The sequence below is a fragment of the Rhinatrema bivittatum genome, chromosome 4 (genome assembly GCF_901001135.1).
Source record: "Rhinatrema bivittatum chromosome 4, aRhiBiv1.1, whole genome shotgun sequence".
NCBI classification, from domain to species: Eukaryota; Metazoa; Chordata; class Amphibia; order Gymnophiona; family Rhinatrematidae; genus Rhinatrema; species Rhinatrema bivittatum.
In genome coordinates, this window is record NC_042618.1 from 101,583,077 (window position 1) to 101,602,277 (window position 19,201).

General features: G+C 41.1%; 1 protein-coding gene across 4 annotated transcripts in view; it reads left to right on the top strand.

Moving 5' to 3' along the window:
- BAHD1 (bromo adjacent homology domain containing 1) overlaps nt 1–19,201 on the top strand; it is a 219,409-nt gene that overhangs the window by 159,574 nt on the left and 40,634 nt on the right. For all 4 annotated transcript variants that reach the window (XM_029598542.1, XM_029598544.1, XM_029598541.1 and 1 more), the window contains exon 2: nt 16,646–18,278. In XM_029598542.1, the coding sequence (XP_029454402.1) occupies nt 16,751–18,278 (1,528 nt within the window). In that variant the 5' untranslated portion in view covers nt 16,646–16,750. The remainder of the gene's footprint in view (nt 1–16,645; nt 18,279–19,201) is intronic.

Here is a 19,201-nt window from a genome sequence, read left to right on the forward strand (position 1 = left end):
TCAACCTCCATTACAGGCATTAAGGACAACGTAATCATCCTTCAGAAGTGTTAAAAAAAAATATACGGTTATTGAAGTTTCCTATAACTCATCTCCTTTCAGGGGTAGAGTTATTTAAGAAATATGTAAATGAGGTTCTTCAATTCTCAAGACTTTTTTGTTATCTAATTCTTACCTTTTGCCTCTGTAAAAAGAGGGAGGCAACTATAGCAGAAGGGTCTTTTGAAGTTATAATAAAAATAGTTAGCCCTAATGTTTCAACATTTCTTGAATCGGATGACATCAATACAAGAGCTACTTTTGTAGTTACCTTTGTATTAGATTCAGATAAAGATATATTTTCCATCAGTGTTTTAAGTTTAAGGAGGGTTTTTGGTGGCCAAAAGACTCATATTTTCCCAAATGTTTCTAGGGAAACTCCATCAAGGAGGAAGCAATTTTTGCAATTAAAAATTCAGATTTTAGCCCTTGGAGCATCTTTTTATTTAAAATTCCCTTGTAAGTGTGTCATTTGCCTTCAAGGTAATAAGTTTTTTTGGATCTCATAGATCTGGAGAGGATTCTAGTTGAAGGAAGGGGTATGGGATGTCCTGGTAGAATAATTATCTTTTGTATTTCCTTATTTCTTTTCTGTCCCCCTGATAATGTGGGCTTATACATGAATATTGCTTTAATATTTCTTAAAATGTTGTTATAATCATCCATTGTACTTGAAGACTGGAACGTGGCCAATGTATCCCCGATATTTAGAAAGAACTTCAAGGGTGATCCGGGAAACTATAGACCGGTGAGCCTGAATTCAGTGCTGGGAAAAATCGAGGAAACTGTTGTAAAATCACAAAATATTTAGACATGGTTTAATGGGACACAGCCCAGCATGGATTTACCCAAGGGAAGTCTTGCTTCACAAATATCCTACTTTTTTTTTTTTTGAAGGGGTGAATAAACATGAAGACAAAGGTGAACCGGAAGATATGATGATTTTGGATTTTCAGGATGTGTTCTACAAAGTCTCTCGAGAGGTTTCTAAGAAATCTAAAAAGTCATGGGATAGGAGGCAATGTTCTTTTGTGGATTGCAAATTTGTTAAAAGATAGGAATCGAAGAGTAGGATTAAATGGTTTGTTTTCACAGTGGAAAAAGGTAACCAGTGGAGTTCCTCAAGGATCTATCCTTGGACCAGTGCTTTTTAATATATTTATAAATAATCTGGAAAGGGGTATGAGTGAGGAGATCAAATTTGCGGATGACACAAAATTATGCAGAGTAGTTAAATCTCAAGTGGATTGTGATAAATTGCAGAGGACTCTTGTGAGACTGGAAGATTGGGCTTCCAAATGGCAGATGAAATTTAATGTTGACAAGTGCAAGGTGATGCCTATAGGGAAAAATAACCCTTGCTGTAATTACACGATGTAAGGTTCCATCTTAGGAGATAACACCCAGTAAAGAGCGATCTAGTTGACATAGTGGATAATACTTTGAAATCGTTGGCTCAGTGTGCTGTGGTGATCACAAAAGCAAACAGAATATTAGAAATTATTAGGAAGGGAATGGTGAATAAAACGAAGGATGTCATAATGACTGTATTGCTCCATGGTGAGACTGCACCTTGAATACTGTGTGTATTTGTGGTTGCCGCATCTCGGAAAAGATATAGTTGCAATGGAAAAAGTTCAGAGAAGGTCGACCAAAATAAGGGGTATGGAACTGCTCCCCTATGAGGAAAGTTTAGAGGTCAGGGCTCTTCAGTTTGGCGAAGAGACAGCTGAGGGGGGATATTATAGAGGTCTACAAAATCATGAAAGGACTTGAACAGGTTAATGTAAATTGGTTATTTACTCTCTCAGATAATAGAAGAACTAGGTGACACTTGCCAGGTTCTTATGGCCTGGATTGGCCACTGTTGGAAACAGGATGCTGGGCTTGCTGGACCCTTGGTCTGACCCAGTATGGCATTTTCTTATGTTCTTACACTTCATGAAGTTACAAGTAGCTCATTTAAAGCAAATCTGAGAAAATTCTTTTTCATTCAATGCATAGTTAAGCTCTGGAATTCATTGCCAGAGGATGTGGTTATGGCAGTTAGTGTAACTGGGTTTAAAAAAAGATTTGGGTAAGTTCCTGGAGGAGACGTCCATAAACTGCTATTAATCAATAAAGAATATCTTGGGATCTATTTAATGTTTGGGTGCTTGCCAGGTACTTGTGACTTGGATTGGCCACTGTTGTACACAGGATGCTGGGCTTGGTGGTTGGCTGATCCAGTATGGCATATCTTATGTACTTAAGGAACAACCAAAGTTCGCCTCAGTTTTTCCTTTGGCTATCTCCAAGCCGCTACTGATTGAGTTCTACGCATTGAAATGCGGTGATTATGTCAAAAATAAATATTTTTCATAAATACTTAACTTATCCTTGAGCAATTGCTGTCTGTTCATTTTGCTTTTAACTTGGTAAGTTATCCAGAGCAACCTTAGCCAGACAAAAACTGCGCAGTACTGGTAGTGTTTCAGCGATCATCGCCTGCATCAGGGGCTACTTCATTTTCTGCAAGAAAGAAAATATAATCACCACAAATATTAGCTGTTTGTTGTATCATATAGTGTGTGCCAGTCGGCTTACTAAACATTCAGACGGGTATGCTCCTCTGTAGCACTAAAACACCAACAGGACCACCATCTTTAAAGGTCCTCCAACCAATGAAAACATAGGACTGAGAATCATGTTATTGTGTACATCTCTCTACAAACATCTGCACCACACAGATCTCACCAAGCTGTATAAGGAAACAGGTTGGACTGTTTTTTTTTTTATTGATTTTATTTTTCATTCTCTACTTTGCATCATAAGTGATGTTTGCAGGGAGATGTACCCAGTGACGTGATTCTGGATCAGACAGACAAACAAGGTGACGGATTTCTGTGTACAAGTAGAGAAGAACAAATTTGCTGGGAAGCTGCTAAGTTATGGACATTCATAAGAACCATGTAGCTGATAGGAAAGGCAAATGTTCTTGCAGACAGATTGCATCGCCACATGGATCCCCCGTGAATGTTCTCTGAATTAGAGTGTAGTGAATAGCCTTTTCTCTTGGTGGGGAACCCTGAGGTTGATCTATTTGCAACAGCTCAGAACAAAAAAGTGCCAGCATTCTGCTCCAAAAGGAAATCAGAAAGCAGTCTGGCAATTGAGTGCCTTCTCCCTTCACTGGGTGAAGAGACTTCTGTATGCATATCCTGGAATATCTCTATTGGGAAAAGCCGTAATAAACCTAGTCAAGATTAGGGAACTGTGATCCTCATAGCTCTCTTGGCTAAGATAGATTTGATGTCTGTCTGATTTTTCAGGACTTCTCCATCAGGAAACCCAACTGAATGTTTTTCCAGCTTTAATATTTCAGAGCTAGGGGACACTTAATTCATCTCAACCTTCAATCCTTTGGCCTTATGGCTTGGACATTGAAAGAGAAGTAATTTGTTGTATGATCTCTCAAATTCTTCTGCTTTCTAGAAAGGAATCCACTCTAAGTTTTTTTTTTCTTTTTTTAAATATTTTATTTATATTGTTCATCAATAATGCAATTGAAGGAAAAGTCACATTTGTCACAGAACTATACACTACAAACAAAAAGTACCCTAGAAGCAATAGCTATGTTGACTCAGGCCCTCAAGAGGGAAATCCAATTGTAGTTCTAACAAAAGAAACAATTAGTAATTAACCCAACAAAATTATCAGATGAAAAACCCAACAGATGTTGCTATTTATCCACAACCAATTATATAAATTCAAGAGACTAAAGAACATAAATAAACCGTTTAATACTTTGCCTATCAAAAGGTTGTTTTTTTTCCAAATGTGTAGGCTCATAAAATGTTACCTTGGTATTTACAAGGAAATCTCTAAAACTGTCTCTTAAGCATCAAAAATGTTTTTCCCACAGATAAGCAGGCTGAATTAGTCATTCTGTCTGGGCCATCCCTCTGGGGCCAGGCGTAGCTTCTCAAAGATCACAGAGCTTTGCTCTGTGTGGTCGCGCGTCCTTTCCCATGCGGCTCCATGTTTCTCCTCAGTCTGTTTTATTCCGCGTCGCAGGCTGCATGCGGAGCTTCCTTCTCCTCGCTCAGTTGTTTTTTTTTTTTTTTTCTGAGCTATAAACAGCACTTTTCAGTGCTCTAAAATGCTTCTGAGACTGCTGGGATTAAAATTTTGCCAGTGCGGAAAAATTGTCTGTCACCGGTCATAATTATTCTGGGCCCGAAACACGATCATTCCGTTTAAAATTATGAGAGGTCTAGAACGGGTAGATGTGAATCGGTTATTTACTCTTTCGGATAATAGAAAGACTAGGGGGCACTCCATGAAATTAGCATGGGGCACATTTAAAACTAATCAGAGAAAGTTCTTTTTTACTCATCGCACAATTAAACTCTGGAATTTGTTGCCAGAGGATGTGGTTAGTGCAGTTAGTATTGCGGTGTTTAAAAAAGGATTGGATAAGTTCTTGGAAGAGAAGTCCATTACCTGCTATTAAGTTCACTTAGAGAATAGCCACTGCCATTAGCAATGGTAACATGGAATAGACTTAGTTTTTGGGTACTTGCCAGGTTCTTATGGCCTGGATTGGCCACTGTTGGAAACAGGATGCTGGGCTTGATGGACCCTTGGTCTGACCCAGTATGGCATTTTCTTATGTTCTTATGATGCCTGCGTCATAAGATTGTGTCGCAGCCCATCTGGCTCAATGCAGGAAACATCCTCGACGCAAGTACCGACACAGCAATGGGTAGTGTCGGTCCATGACACATCAAAGTCACATCAAGCACGTCCAGAGCTGAGTTCTTCATTGGGAAAACCCCCAGTAATCCTTGTCTGCTGGGGGACCCTTAAACTGTGTTCACCCCAGAAGAGATGGTCAAGTTGGGATTTTCAGATGTCAAGCCTATTTTGGAGCAAATGTCCACCAGCTCCACTGAGTCCTTGGGACAGATTTACTCAGATCTGTCCTTGGTATCTGAGAGGAAGAGTTCTTCCCTGCAGATGCAATAACCCCTGCAGAAGAGACACAAGAAGTCTTCCAGAACAGATGGAGCTCCACCCAAGAGGGCCTGTCTCTGATATCTTGTTAGTGGCTTTGCCCACAGCGGATCCAACTCGAAAAGTGACTTCTTGCCCTGGCCGAGGAGATCTGGCCTCTCAGACAGTGTCCCAGATTTCACAAATCCTATCACATTTCTTCACCTCTTTTTGAGGCACAAGGGGCAGCCCATCTAGCCCTCCCCCACGCAATGCCCAGGGAAAGTCACCTTCTCCACAACGAAGGGAGAGCAGCTTGGAGTAACTTTCTAACAGCCCAGTCCCTCAGTTCTCTCCACAGCCAGACATTTCTCTACAGGTCTCACCCCCGGCCTCACTGGGTTCCTCGACAGGATTCCCATCTGACCCACCAGAGGAGCAACCGGAACTGTCCTCACCGCCAGAAGACCTGTCCTATTCTAAATTTGTGGAAAAGGTGGGCGCTTGTCTTAACATCAAGATATACGGAAGGTGCGAGCAAAGGTGCTGGGGATCCTAAAGATTTTTGAAGTCCTGGCTGAACCTACCGCCTACCATCCCACGTGGTTTTAGACTTTGTGATGGCAAAGGCTTGAGAGTCCCCCCTTTTCTGGTCAGGCAACCTCGAGAAATGGACCTAAAGTTCACAATGAGGCAGTCGCCATATTATAGCATGGTCCAGCTTCTGCACGCCCAGGTGGTGGTTGAAGTGGCCATGAAATGCACCAAAAAGACCCGCCTCCATTCAGAAAGCCCTCCGGGCTGGGACTGCAAGTATTTGGATAACTTTGGGAAAAGAGTGTTCCAAGCAGATATGCTGAATATGAAAATATAACGGCATCAGTTTTACATCACGCAATACCTGTACGAGAGCTTACAGTCCTTGAAGCTGCACCTTACTGCCGCTTTGTCAGATGCGGTTCCACCGCAGCAATTTCATGACATGGAAGAAGGTTCAGTGAGAGTTACAAGCATTGGTTCATTACTCTCCATATCTGCAATTTCACGACAGTTACCTTGCGAACACATTCCTCATTCTTGCCCAAGATAGTTTCGGCTTTCCATCTTAATTAAACTATCACATTGCCAACATTCTTCCCGAAACCACACAAGAATGACATTGGACTACAAGAGAGCTTTACTTTACTATAAGTGTAGGATGCATTCAGAACAAAGGGCTTTGCAGCTGTTTGTTTCCTTCAGTTCGAATGCCCCGGGACTTCCAGTGTTGAAGCAAACTCTATCAAATTGGATTTCTCAATATATTCACTTTTGCTACACCAAGAGATCGGCAAGCTTTGCTAGTTGTTTGCCAAAGGTGCACCAAGTGAGGGCAGTGGCAACTTCGGTGGCTCATCTCTGCAAGGTGCCTTTACTGGACATCTGCCGCCACGTGGTCATCACTGCAGACTTTCACATCTTGACCAGCAAGCCGCATCAGATGCAGCGCTGGGCTTGGCAGTACTTCAGTCAGTGACGAGATAGCGAGACTGTCCACAGCACAAACGGGTTGGGCACATAGTGATATTGTAGAACGGCGGGACTACATTTGAATCCCATCCAGGGATCTTCATACTGCACTCACAACCTTCAGCTGGGGACTCCCAGACAGCATGGCTAATTCAGCCTGCTTATCTGTGGGGGAAAAAGCAAGTTTGCTTACTGTAAATGGTGTTTTCTGAAGACAGGATGAATTAGCCATGCTGACCTGCTCACCTCCCTGGACAGTCTCCAGATTCAAGCTTTGCAGAGACGCTATGATATAGACTGAAGAGAAACATGGAGCTGCGCAGGAAAGGACACGCAGCTGCACAGAGGTGCAGCTTCAAGGACTGTAAGCTCTCGTACAGGTATTGCGTGATGTAAAACTGATGCCGTTATATTTTCATATTCAGCATATCTGCTTGGAACACTCTTTTCCCAAAGTTATCCAAATACTTGCAGTCCCAGCCCGGAGGGCTTTCTGAATGGAGGCGGGTCTTTTTGATGCATTTCATGTGATCTTTGAGAAGCTCCACCTCGGCCTTCTGGAGGGATGTGCCAGACAGCATGGCTAATTCATCCTGCTGTCTACGGAAAACACAGTTTACAGTAAGCAAACTTGCTATTTGCTCATTCCCTGAATGAGCCTAGATAAATCAGGATAAATATTTGCCAGCCAAAAAATAAGCAAGCCCTATTCTGGAACTAAAATTTAAAACTAAGTCTTGATCCATATCTAGAGAGAAGTCCACTTCCCACTACCTCCTCCTGAGAGGACTCTTAGTACTGTAATATCTAAATTGTTCACAGGCACAAAGTTCAACATTTCCCTCCCTATCCATAGGTGCCTGCTTAGCTGGAGGTATAAAATAAACTCTGTGAAGTATTTTTACATTTTTTACAAAATCATTTTTAAAAGTTTTTATATGAGGGTGGGGGGAGTACATGTGAGGGCAGATCCTACAACTTGCCTTGTTCCAGCAGCCGAGTCACTTGCTCCTGCATTGCTGACGTCATCCCGAAGGGCCCGAGGGAATAAAAAATGGTGTCCTGCAACATGCCGAAGCCACACGCCTAAGGGGCGTGCGCCTTTTGCAAGTTTGTTTTTTTTGTTTTTTTTTATTCTCCATATTTATTTTATATCTTCCTGAAGTCCAATGGGTAAGAAGAGAAAAGGAAGCACTAGGCTTTTCCTATCTGCCCCTTCTGCAACACCTCCTATTTCCCAAAGGAAGATTTCAAATTTGGAGTTTCAATGTCTGGTGCTGGTGAGCTAGGGGCTTCTGGCCCCATTCAGTATGAGGTCTCTGTCTCTCTCAGCCCTGTTGGCCATACATCACCTCAGCCCGGAGGTACATGGAGGAGATCCAGAGACTATGTTAGAAGAACCTGGCTTGTTTTTATCTTCTCTTGGATAGGGGATCTCTGACAGTGAATCATTTGGCAGCCAGGAATCTGGCAGTAATAACTGGACACTCTGTGGACAGCTATAGCTAACCTGGAGAGCTCTCTCTCACTTAAAATTGATTCTGTGTTAGGGAATCTAAAGGAATTAACTGATCAGGTGAATACTAATATTTGCCAGCTTAAAGATCAAAGTGAACAGTTTTTGTCTATTTAGGGGAAGTCCTTGAATTTCAGAATGTGGACAATTCATTAATTAAAGATCAGTTGCATTTAAGTAAGAAAATCAAAAGTTTGGGAAACTTATGCCAAAAGACTCAATTTGAGAATTTTGAATTTTCCTAAATGTTCTTTGCTTATTACTCTTGGAGATGCTTAAGAGATTTTATTTTAATTTCTTGAAAGTCTCCTCGGAGGTTAAACCTGTTTCGAAGGTTTATTACCTCCCTGATACTAAAACTAAATTACCAGGTATTGGGGGAGAGATGCAGAATTCAGAATCACTAAAATTGACAGATTTTTTTTTTTAGAAAATTCATCTTATGAAAAATCAAGACTAGAGCTACCATGTTTATCTATTTCACAAGAAAATTCAAGCAGTGGACCTTGAGACTGTTTTTCATCTTAAGGATGCCATGTTTTATGAGGGAAAAAAAGTACGTATTCCCTGATGATGTGTGAAAAACGCAAGTCCGTAGAAAGGTTTTTCTTTTAAGGAAACAAAATGTATTGGCTCTAGCTGCTAGTTTTATTCTTTGTTTTCCTTTTAAGTGTGAAATTAAATATCAGGGCCACACTTGTGTTTCTTGATCCTTCAATTAGATGGGTTTTTACAGAATAAAATGCCTCCAAGTGATTATCCTTTCTAACCCATTAGTTTGAATACAGATCTAAATTAATGTGGACTTATGAAGGTGATTTTTTTTTTCATTTATTAATTTTTTTTCCTGCTGATTTTATAACTAAAGCAATGTTCACTGTGTTTCTTAAATCAGCATGATGACATTTTTGTTTTCTTGAATGTAATGATGAATAATTATGGGGAAAAAAAAAGTTTTCATTATGGTGAGCTCATCCTCAACTTAGGAAATTAGCCCTCCTTAGGAAATTGGGAGGACATGGGATCAGAGACAGTGTCCTATTATGGATTGATAACTTGATAAAAGAGGGTAGGACTAAATGGTCAGTTTTCCAAATAGAGAAACGTCGTTAGCAGAGTGCTCTGAGGGTCTGTATTGGGACCTTTGCTATTTAGCATATTCATAAATGACCTGGAGAAAAGAATGACAAGTGAGGTTACTAAAGTTTCAGCTGAGACAAATTGTTTTGCATTGCTAAAACAGCAGTGGATTGTGAAGAACTGCAGAAGGACCTTGTAAGACTGAGACTTGGCTTCTAATTAGTAACAGCAGATTAATCCCAAGTGGTCCATCCAGTCTGCCTAGCAAGTTGCTTACAGTACATAAGACATGCCATACTTTGTCAGACCAAGGGTCCATTAAGCCCAGTATCCTGTGTCCAACAGTGGCCAATCCAAGTCACTAAGTACCTGACAAGTAGCCAAACATTAAATAGATCCCAAGCTACTATTCCTTATTGATTAATAGCAGTTTAGGGACTTATCCAAACCTTTTTTTTAAACCCAGTTACACTAACTGCCATAACCACATCCTCTGGCAATAAATTCCAGAGCTTAATTATACGTTGCGTGAAAAAGAATTTGCTCCAATTTGTTTCAATTGGGCTACTTGCTAACTTCATGGAGTGCCTCCTAGTTCTTTTATTGTCAAAGAGCGTAAATAACCGCTTAACATTTACCTGTTCAAGTCCTTTCATGATTTTGTAGACCTCGATCATATCCCCCTTCAGCCATCTCTTTTCCAAGCTGAACAGGCCTAACCTCTTTAGCCTTTCCTCATAAGGGAGCCGTTCCATTCTCTTTATCATTTTGGTTGCCCTTCTCTGTACATTCTTCAGTGCAGCTATATCTTTTTTGAGATGTGGCGACCAGAATTGCACACAGTATTCAAGGTTCGATCTCACTGCGGAGCGATACAGAGACATTGACATCCACAGTTTTATTTGCCATTCTCCTCCTAATAATGCTTAACATTCTGTTTGCTTTATTGACCACCACAGCACACTGAGCCGACAATTTCAATGTGTCATGCACTATAATGCCTAGATCTCTTTCCTGGGTGGTAACTCCTAATATGGAACTTCATGTAACTATAGCAAAGATTATTTTTCCCTATATGTATCACCTTGCACATGTCCACATTAAATTTCATGTGCCATTTGGACACCCAATCTTCCAGACTCTCAAGGTCCTTCTGCAGTTTCACAATCCGCTCAAGATTTAACTAGTCTGCATAATTTTGTGTCCTCTGCAAATATGATTACCTCACATGTAATCATTTATAAATATATTAAAAAGCACCGGTCCAAGTACACATCCCTGAGGCACTCCATTGTTTACCCTTTTCCACTGTAAAAACAGACCATTTAATCCTACTCTGTTTCCCATCTTTTAACAGTTTGCAATCCACAAGGACATTGCCTTCTATCCCATGACTTTAGTTTCCTTAGAAGCCTCTGATGAAGGACTTTGTCGAATACCTTCTGAAAACCCAAATACACCACATCTATCAATTCACCTTTGTCCACATGTTTATTCGCCTTTTACAGTAGTAATTGGTGCTGCATGCAGATGCAATTTAATGTGAACAATTATAAAGTAATGCATTTGGGAAAAATAATCCTAACTACAAGAACACGATGCTGAGTTCCATATTAGGGTTTATCACCTAGGAAAAGGATCTCAGAGTCCTTGTGGACAATACCTTGAAGTCTTCGGCTCAGTGTGTGGCAGTGGTCAAAAAGACAAATAGAATGTTAGGAATTATTTGGAACGGAATAGAGAACAAAACTGCAAATATCATAATGCCTTTGTATAGATCGGGGGAAGGCAACCTATGGCATGAGAGGCCATTTTCAGAGGCAAGGCAGTGGCAGCATGGGTGAACAGAAGTTTAGCAGACACTTTGGCTGCCCCTGCTGCTCCAATGCAAGTAAGAAGCACCGAGCTGGTGGTACATACCCTCCCCTGTGCTGGCAGCAGGAGTCAAGTTTAATCAAACACCATCTCCAGTTGCTGCAAGACTGGCCCAGCAGCAGCAGGTGATGACATGCGATTAAACACGACCCCTGCTGTTGCCCACCCCATCCCCCACTCCAACTAATTTGACTATCTCAGGATGACTGGAAATCAAGTTCCCAGGTATGGAAAATAGTTGGGGTTTTTTTTTTATCCTTATACATTTTAATTATTATTGAGTGTAACTTGATGTGTGTAGTTTTGTAGTTTTTTTTATATCTCTTAATTTTCTGTGATGTATTCTGTGGCATGGTGATGTTTTTGTTTCTCCATTGTTGCACTGCATACAGAATTTGGTCTGTTGCTGTTTCCAGTTCAGTTTTTGTCTGCATGCTTCTATTTATACTTTTTTATGGTCACTTTATTCTGTATTTGATGAGGTTCTGCATATGTGACAGAGGTAAGTTATTCTGCTAACTAGCTTGTAGTTTCTGAGTAGGGATCTGTAGCAGCCTGGCCTGTTCTGTTTTTCTGATAGGGGGGTGTATTAGGGAGGAAGGAGTGAGAGACATTTTTCTCTTCTCCTTTGTATAATTTTGTGTTTAGGTAAGGAAAAACATATTGGTCTCAATCGTTTTTACGCAACACTTGAACATTTTAACTGAAAATTAATTTCAATAAAAATATACAAGAGTTGTGTGAAAGCTAATCTGGTCCTTGAGTGCCACAGGCCAATCAAAATCTTGATCCACCAGAGTTACCTACCCCCAATTTACATCTTGGCACACCATGCCAAAAAAGATGCCTACCTCTGGTACAGATCCATGATGCAACTGCCCCTTGAGTACTATGTGCAGTTCTGGTCAACCCCATCTCAATCAAAGACATAGAAAAGGGTGACAAAAATGATAAAGGGTTTGGGAAAGCTCCCTTATGGAACTAGAAGAAATAAGGAAATTTAAGGGCAGTAGAACTCAGGAGCTGGGTTGACTGCATCTTGGATTCCCCACGACCATTATAAGTTCTTATGATTGCAAATGGAGGAGATATGCAATCTGATATGAAGGCAAGGCTCTAGATCCTTTTCCTGCCCCATACAAAACATCTTGAATACCCTGTACATATTGCAGATTCTGGACTCCAAACCAACTCTGGATACATTAGTACAATTGGCTTATGCCACCACTAAAGAGAAGGAATCTGGATTTCTCTGTAACCTTTAGCTTATAAGGTTCGTGCCAGGTTTCCTTCCTTTGAAACCTCCCACTGTGATTTAGGTTCTCAATGTGGTATTAATACAGCTGATGTACCTGACCTGGAAGGTCTCATTTTTGGTAGGGGTCACTTTGGCTTGCACAGTTAGAGCTCCAGGCATTAGTAATGTATCTACCTTAAGCTGAATTTCATCATAGGATATGCCTGGAATACCATTTATGACATTTCTCCTCAAGGTAGTGTCACTTTCACCTTAATTAGTCAATCAGCCTTATAACATTTTTCCCCAGGTCCACATGCCAATAAAGGTGAATGATTCTGTTACACTTTGGATTACAAGAGAGCTGTTGCCTTTTATCTGGAATGGATTAAACAATTGAGAAAGTCCACTCAGCTTTTTGATTTTCTTTTTACTCAAATTTTGAGAATTCTCTGTTGAAGAGAACACTTTCTAATTGGGTAGCAGACTGCAATTCCTTCACTTTTGCCCAGGCTGCTTTGATCTTAAAAGGGCATGTCAAGGCTCATAATATCAGAGCCATGGTTGTGTTTGAAGCCTATCTCAGGTCCCCCTCCACTGAAGAGATGTTTAGATAATGATTTCCAACATGACAGCAGGTTTAGGGAATCCATTTCCAGGGTTAGAGTCCAACTTCAAACCCTTCCCCCCCCCCCCCCCCCCCGTAGGTCTTTTTATTTTTGGGGTTGTCTTCCTGGTAAGTTTAAAAAAAAAACTTTTTAAACTCTCAAACAGTTCTGTTTTCCCCTTTTTATGTGGAAGACAGTCCTTAGTTAGGGAGTCCTATGCAGATGTGTGCAAAATTTAGGGCACACCTGATCAGATTGTATGTTTCAATGATTTCTAAGTGAACAGAAGCAGACACAACCTTTACTTGGTACAAAGTTAAACATGACAACATCTGCAATTTTTAATGCAAAGTTACTATTTATTTTCTAATTTTAGCAAATTGAAATGAATAAAATAGTGAATGTGGTATGTGCAAAATTTCATTAGAATCATAAATATTTTTGTTAAAAAGTTAAGGCCCTTCTAACATCTCAGGATGTGTTGATTATTCTGTTTACTTTCAACAACCATGGACTCCTTTAAGCAGCAGCTGTCTGAGCATTTGAAAATGAAAATAACTCACTCTTACAAAGCAGGGGAAGCTATATATATTAAAAAAAAAATCTCTAAATGTTTCCAGCAAGTAATTTTATCTCTGAGAAACATTAAGGAATGAATGTTATGTGGAATTATTGAAGTCAAGCAAATCTGATAAAACTGCTTGAAAACTGATCAGATCTGCAAAACAGGTCCCACAGATCACTGCAAACAACCTGTTGAAAAGAAAAGTTTGTCTAACACTGGAGTAGTTGTCCATAGTACAGTATTGCTTACACAGCAATGATCTATATGGGAGAGTTGTCAGAAGGAAACCTTTTCTATGACCTAATTCGAAAAGTCTTCTTCTAAAGTATGTAAAAGAAAACCTTGATAAGCTTGAATTGTTTTGGATCAAAGTGCTTTAGATTGATGAAATGAAAAGTGAACTGTTCAGCAACAACCAGACAAGATACATTTGGAGGAAAAAGGGTGAAGCATTTGAAGAAAAGAACAATTTCCCAACTGTTAAGCATGGAGGTGAATCTATTATTCCGTAGGGTTATGTGGCAGCCAGTGGCACAGGAAATATTGTACGGGTGGAAAGAAGAATGGATATAACTAAATATCAACATATCCTCGAATCTAGTGTTCTACGGTTGGTGAAGAAATTGAAACTAAACAGAGTTTGGCTATTTCAGCAAGACAACAATGAAAAGCAACCAACCAACCACAAAGTACTTGCAGGAAAGAAAGATGATGGTCTGTAGGTGTAGGGAGATCTCAAACATGCAGTGCCTGCAAGGAGATTTCAGAATGTTTCGGAGCTAGAAGAGTTTCACAAGGATAAGTGGTTCAAAAATTCCAAAACAAGAGTAGAAAGACTTTTTTTGCCTGATTTCAGAAAATGGTTGGAAGCTGTTATTTCTGCCAAAGGAGGTGTTACAAAGTACTGACTGAAAGGGTTTCCAAACTTTTGCACATGACACATTCATTGTTTAATTTTGAATCTATTAAATAGTAATTTTGCATTAAAATTTGCAGAAAGATGTCATGCTTAACTATGTCAAAAATAATGGTGCAGTAAATTGAAGAGCATGAATATATCTTATAGCAAACCAAGACCTAGATTTATCAAATTGCTATAAATATTGCAGAAATAGCGCCTGTAATAAATACATTTTTTTAAAAAAGGGGTGTGGCTAGGCTAATTTTCCTGCTACCGCATCGCATAGGTATTTTCCGCAACGAGCGATACATTTATCACACCCCATGTTACTTTCTCATTGCACGCTGAGTAATCCACCGCAGGCGTGTTACCGACCGAAAAGTGTTTTATCACGAATGTCAGAGAGAGAGGCTCACATATAAGTTAACTATTTATATCACTGTAAGAGGGGGCAGCACAATTGCCATCAATGAAGATTTTATGTGATTTGGAGAGATGAAAAGTAAAAGAAGAGTAGTTTTGTCCAATGTACTCTCTACCTAGCTTGATTGCAGCTAGGTAGAGAGTGCATCAAGCTAGATAGAAGATTGTACAAATCTACTCTTTTTTTAACCTTTTTCATGGCAAATGTCAGTAAATCTTCCCTGATGGCATCTGTGCTGTTTGTACCTATGACTGTGCATGTAAAACTGGCCCCCAAAACCTACCCCACCCCCCAGACCTTACCCCGATTTCTACAATATTCTCTCACTCTAACTTGATGGACTGTACCAGGGTACTATCAAGCTAGGACGAGAGAACATTGAAGTAAACTCATCTTAGTCTGATATTCCTCACTCCAAATCACGTCAAATCTTCACCAAGGTCTACTGTGCTGTTTGTATATCTCTGCATGTAAAACTGGCCCCAAAATCCTAGATCACCTCCAAAACCTCACCTCGAGTTACTAGCTGGCCCTCCTATAGCGGTATAAATAGTTGACTACTATGAAACCTTATAAGGAGCCTCCCTCCGCCTTCTCCCCTCCCAAAAGTGAGAAATGCCTGTCTGGGAACTTGCAGGATAATCGCACAGCACGATAAAGTACCTATGCGAAGAGCTAATATAGCGCACAGTGTGGTAACTCTTTAATTATCATAGCCACGCCTCTTTTCTTTATTGTGGGTGTTATCCATGCAATAATTATCGCATTTTGATGATTCTAGGCGCTGGTTTGTTGTAATGCTTAATTATGTACTATGTAGAGGTTGCCTTAGCTTCTGTTGACTTATTTATTAAAATATACAATTTGACAAGGGCTACCTAAAATTTTGTGCACAATTCCGTGTAATTGTTGTGAGCTTCTTGTCTTTGGAGAATATCTGCAAGCGACTTTGCTTTATCACCTTCAGAGGAAGAGACGTTTTACTATAAGTGGTAAAATTATAGAACTTTTTTGCCAGCAGAAGTAGTTATAATTCAACCACCAAATTAAACTGGACAATTTTTAGTTTAGAAGAAAAAGATATTGGTGGGTATGATTTGGTGACCTGCAAGAAAAAAGTGCCAATCCAGTGATTCTGAGCATATATCATATTTAATGGTCAGGAAGGAATTTTTTTCGCTGTTGCAGAATTAGCTAAAGATGTACAGGGCTTTCCTATCTTCCCCTGGATTGTCATGTAGCGAGAGCTTTCAGCAATTCGAAGAAGGCTGAACTTGATGAACCTCTGATCTTTTTCCAACCTAACCAGCTTAACTTAGGTAGAATATAACTTCAATATTTTGACCTCCATTGTCTAGAAACCAAATCATTTGTACTGCTTGTTTGCCATTCCTTATTTATCTGTATGTTTATCATGATCTTAAATGTGGATTTATTTTTTTTCACTGATATGTAAATATCAAGTGTTTAATGCTGTAATGTAAGGATCTGCATATGTAACCACACGATCACTGCATTGCCTTTGTAGATAAGTTTTGCCAGCATTTAATTTTCTGTAGAAAGGTGCACTTTGTCCTGTATGCGTGGCATGTCGTCTGCCATCGCTTTCCCATCAGCTTCATGGTTAGGTCATACCAGTGTATTTAGCAGAATGTACTATGGAGAATGCTACTTACCTTAAAATTGACACTTTTTGTTTTTTTAGTGTTAGAGGCTATGAACAAAATTATCACTCTGTGAATGTAGAAAGGGCGTCACCATCACTGTGCTGTTTACGAGGTTATGAATCAGTGTAGTATGTAACTCCCTGTGTTCTAAAATTAACTATATTATGTGAAACTGCTAGATTTTATTTTCTTTGAATGTAATTAAGCAATTCCAGGTTAATATTTGTTTTGTTTTGTTTTTCTCTAGAATTACAACTAGATACTGTGACTTATGCCTGGAAAAAGCAACTTTCCTCAGTAAGTTATCCCTCTGCTTCCGCTGACCAAGTTGTCACGGACAGATAGTTGAAGGATGGAGAGTATTGAGGCAGAATGCAGTGGACAAGACACCATCAAGGAACAAGCTGCCCAGACAAGATTTCCCAATGTAAGCAATAGCACGGGCTTTCAGGAAATGAGAAAATCCTATCCACTGCGGAAACGCCTAGCTCCATCGATGAAAGAAAAAACGTGCAAAGTGCTGCTTACTAGATTGGAGGATGTGGCGGGATCACTGGCAAAACCAAGCCAAAATGGTCCGCAGCAGGGCATCCCCTGCTGGCTGAATGACTTGAATACAGTCTGTTTTACAGAAAATGTTCAGACTGTCTCTAAAATGGGCAGGAGCAGCTGTCCAAAGACTTGTTCAGGGATGGAACCCAACACTAACCCTCCAGAACCTAGAAAGCGCAGGCTTGCATCTCTCAATGCCGAGGCTGTGAACAACTTACTGTTTGAGAGGGAGGACCATAGGTTATCTTCTAGGCGATTCCACAGAGATTCTGCCAAAGTCAGTGGACATTCTAGCGCTAAGAGCCTCCAACATAAATCTGCTAGAAATTGGTCTTCATTGCAAAAGATGGAACTCAAATTGCTTGAGAAGAGGAGCCAGAATATATTAAATAAAAAATGTAGTAGTTCTGCCCCTTCTCTAGATGAAATGTTTGAAGAAAGCAGAGAGAGGGATGATGGTGGAGTCGCATATCATCCGGCCCCAAAGAGATTAGCCAGTCTCAATGCTGTTGCATTTTTGAGGTTGACCAATGAGAAAGGCCACCCATTTAAGCAGAGTAGTAAATCGGATAGTGATAGCAAATCTGAGCATCAGTGCTCCAAAGCAAGGCTGAAATGGGCTAAGTCAAACAGGAAGACCTGTGTTAAATTAAAAAAGGAAATTCTAAATGGAAAAGTGAAGGACCAGCACGGCTGGCAAGGGGATCCGGATGGCGCTTTCCGGAAAGTGGAACATCAAGATTCCTTGAGAGACTCAGGTAAAACGGAGAGCATCCAGACTGAATCTTTCTCTAATTACTATGATGATTTGGGTTCTTTTTATCATAGACTGCCTTTATTAATGGGAGGACAAGCTGCAATGAAGCCAGAGTATGGAAGACCAGGAGAGAAATCTCCAACTCCCAAGCAAGAGTTCCACCAGCCTTCCTTCCCAGTGCAGCAGTTCCATCACTTACCTGTGCCAGGCACTCCTCCAGATTGTACCTGTTTTTATGAATCCTTAGATTTAACCTCACTGGATGGATTTTATGTTTCGTACGGCCAAAGTGGATTACAGTACAATGGCTACTCTCCCTGCTCAGTGTACCCTAATGGTGGGGAGTTTACTGAGCCCGCAAACTGTGATGGTCTCTTGGTTTCACAGAGCTGCTTGCCATCAGGTACTCCTTTGCAGCACCTGCCTTGGTGTAACGCCCGACATTGTTTTGGAGAAGAAGCAGGGGTGAACAGTTACAGCCTTTGTGGAGTTGTGCATGTGCCAAGTGGCAGGATTAGCAACATTCATACGGATCACAACAGCTACCCATACAAAATGCCTTTTACAGCAGGTAAGAAAATCACTTGATTTGTTAACTGGTTTGATTTTTCTGAAAAATTCATTTTAGTATTTTTGAAAAATTAGATTTGCGATTTTCAGTTCTTTCTGGAGTATGGGCTGCTTCTATAATTCTTCCGAATAGGGATCTAGAGAACATGCACTGTCCAGAAAGGAGGCCATTCTCTTTGATATTTCAGATTCTGATACGAAATCTTGGTTTTATTTAATCACCCTTTGGTTAGTCCATGCAGCAGGAACTCTTAACCATAGGAACATGATTCTTTTTGAGCCTTATTCATAGAGGGGTAGATTTTTAAAAAGGGCGCCTTCGCGTACTTTTGTAGGCGCATCAGGCGCAAACAAAAGTACGCTGGATTTTAGCAGATACGCGCGTAGCCGCTAAAATCCTGGATCGGCGCGCGCAAGGCTGCCGATTTCGTGTAGCCGGCGCGCGCCGAGCTGCGCAGCCTACCTCCATTCCCTCCGAGGCCGCTCCGAAATCAGAGCGGCCTCGGAGGGAATTCGCTTTCGCCCTCCCCTCACCTTCCCCTCCCTACCTCTACCTAACCCACTCCCCCGGCCCTGTCTAAACCCCCTCCTACCTTTGTTGGGGGATTTACGCCTCCCGGAGGGAGAAGTAAATCCCCGCGCGCCAGCGGGCCGCTAGCGAGCCGAGACGCGACCTGGGGGTGGTTCCGGAGGGCGCGGCCACGCCCCCGGACCGCCCCGGGCCGAAACCACGCCCCCGAAACGCCACATCCCGCCCCAAAAACGCCGCGCCGATTGGCCCTGCCCCCGACACGCCCCCCCCTCGAAAAACCCCGGGACTTACGCGAGTCCCGGGGCTCTGCGCGTGCCGGCAGGCCTATGTAAAATAGGCACACCGGCGCGCAAGGCCCTGCTCGCGTAAATCCGGGCGGATTTACGTGAGCA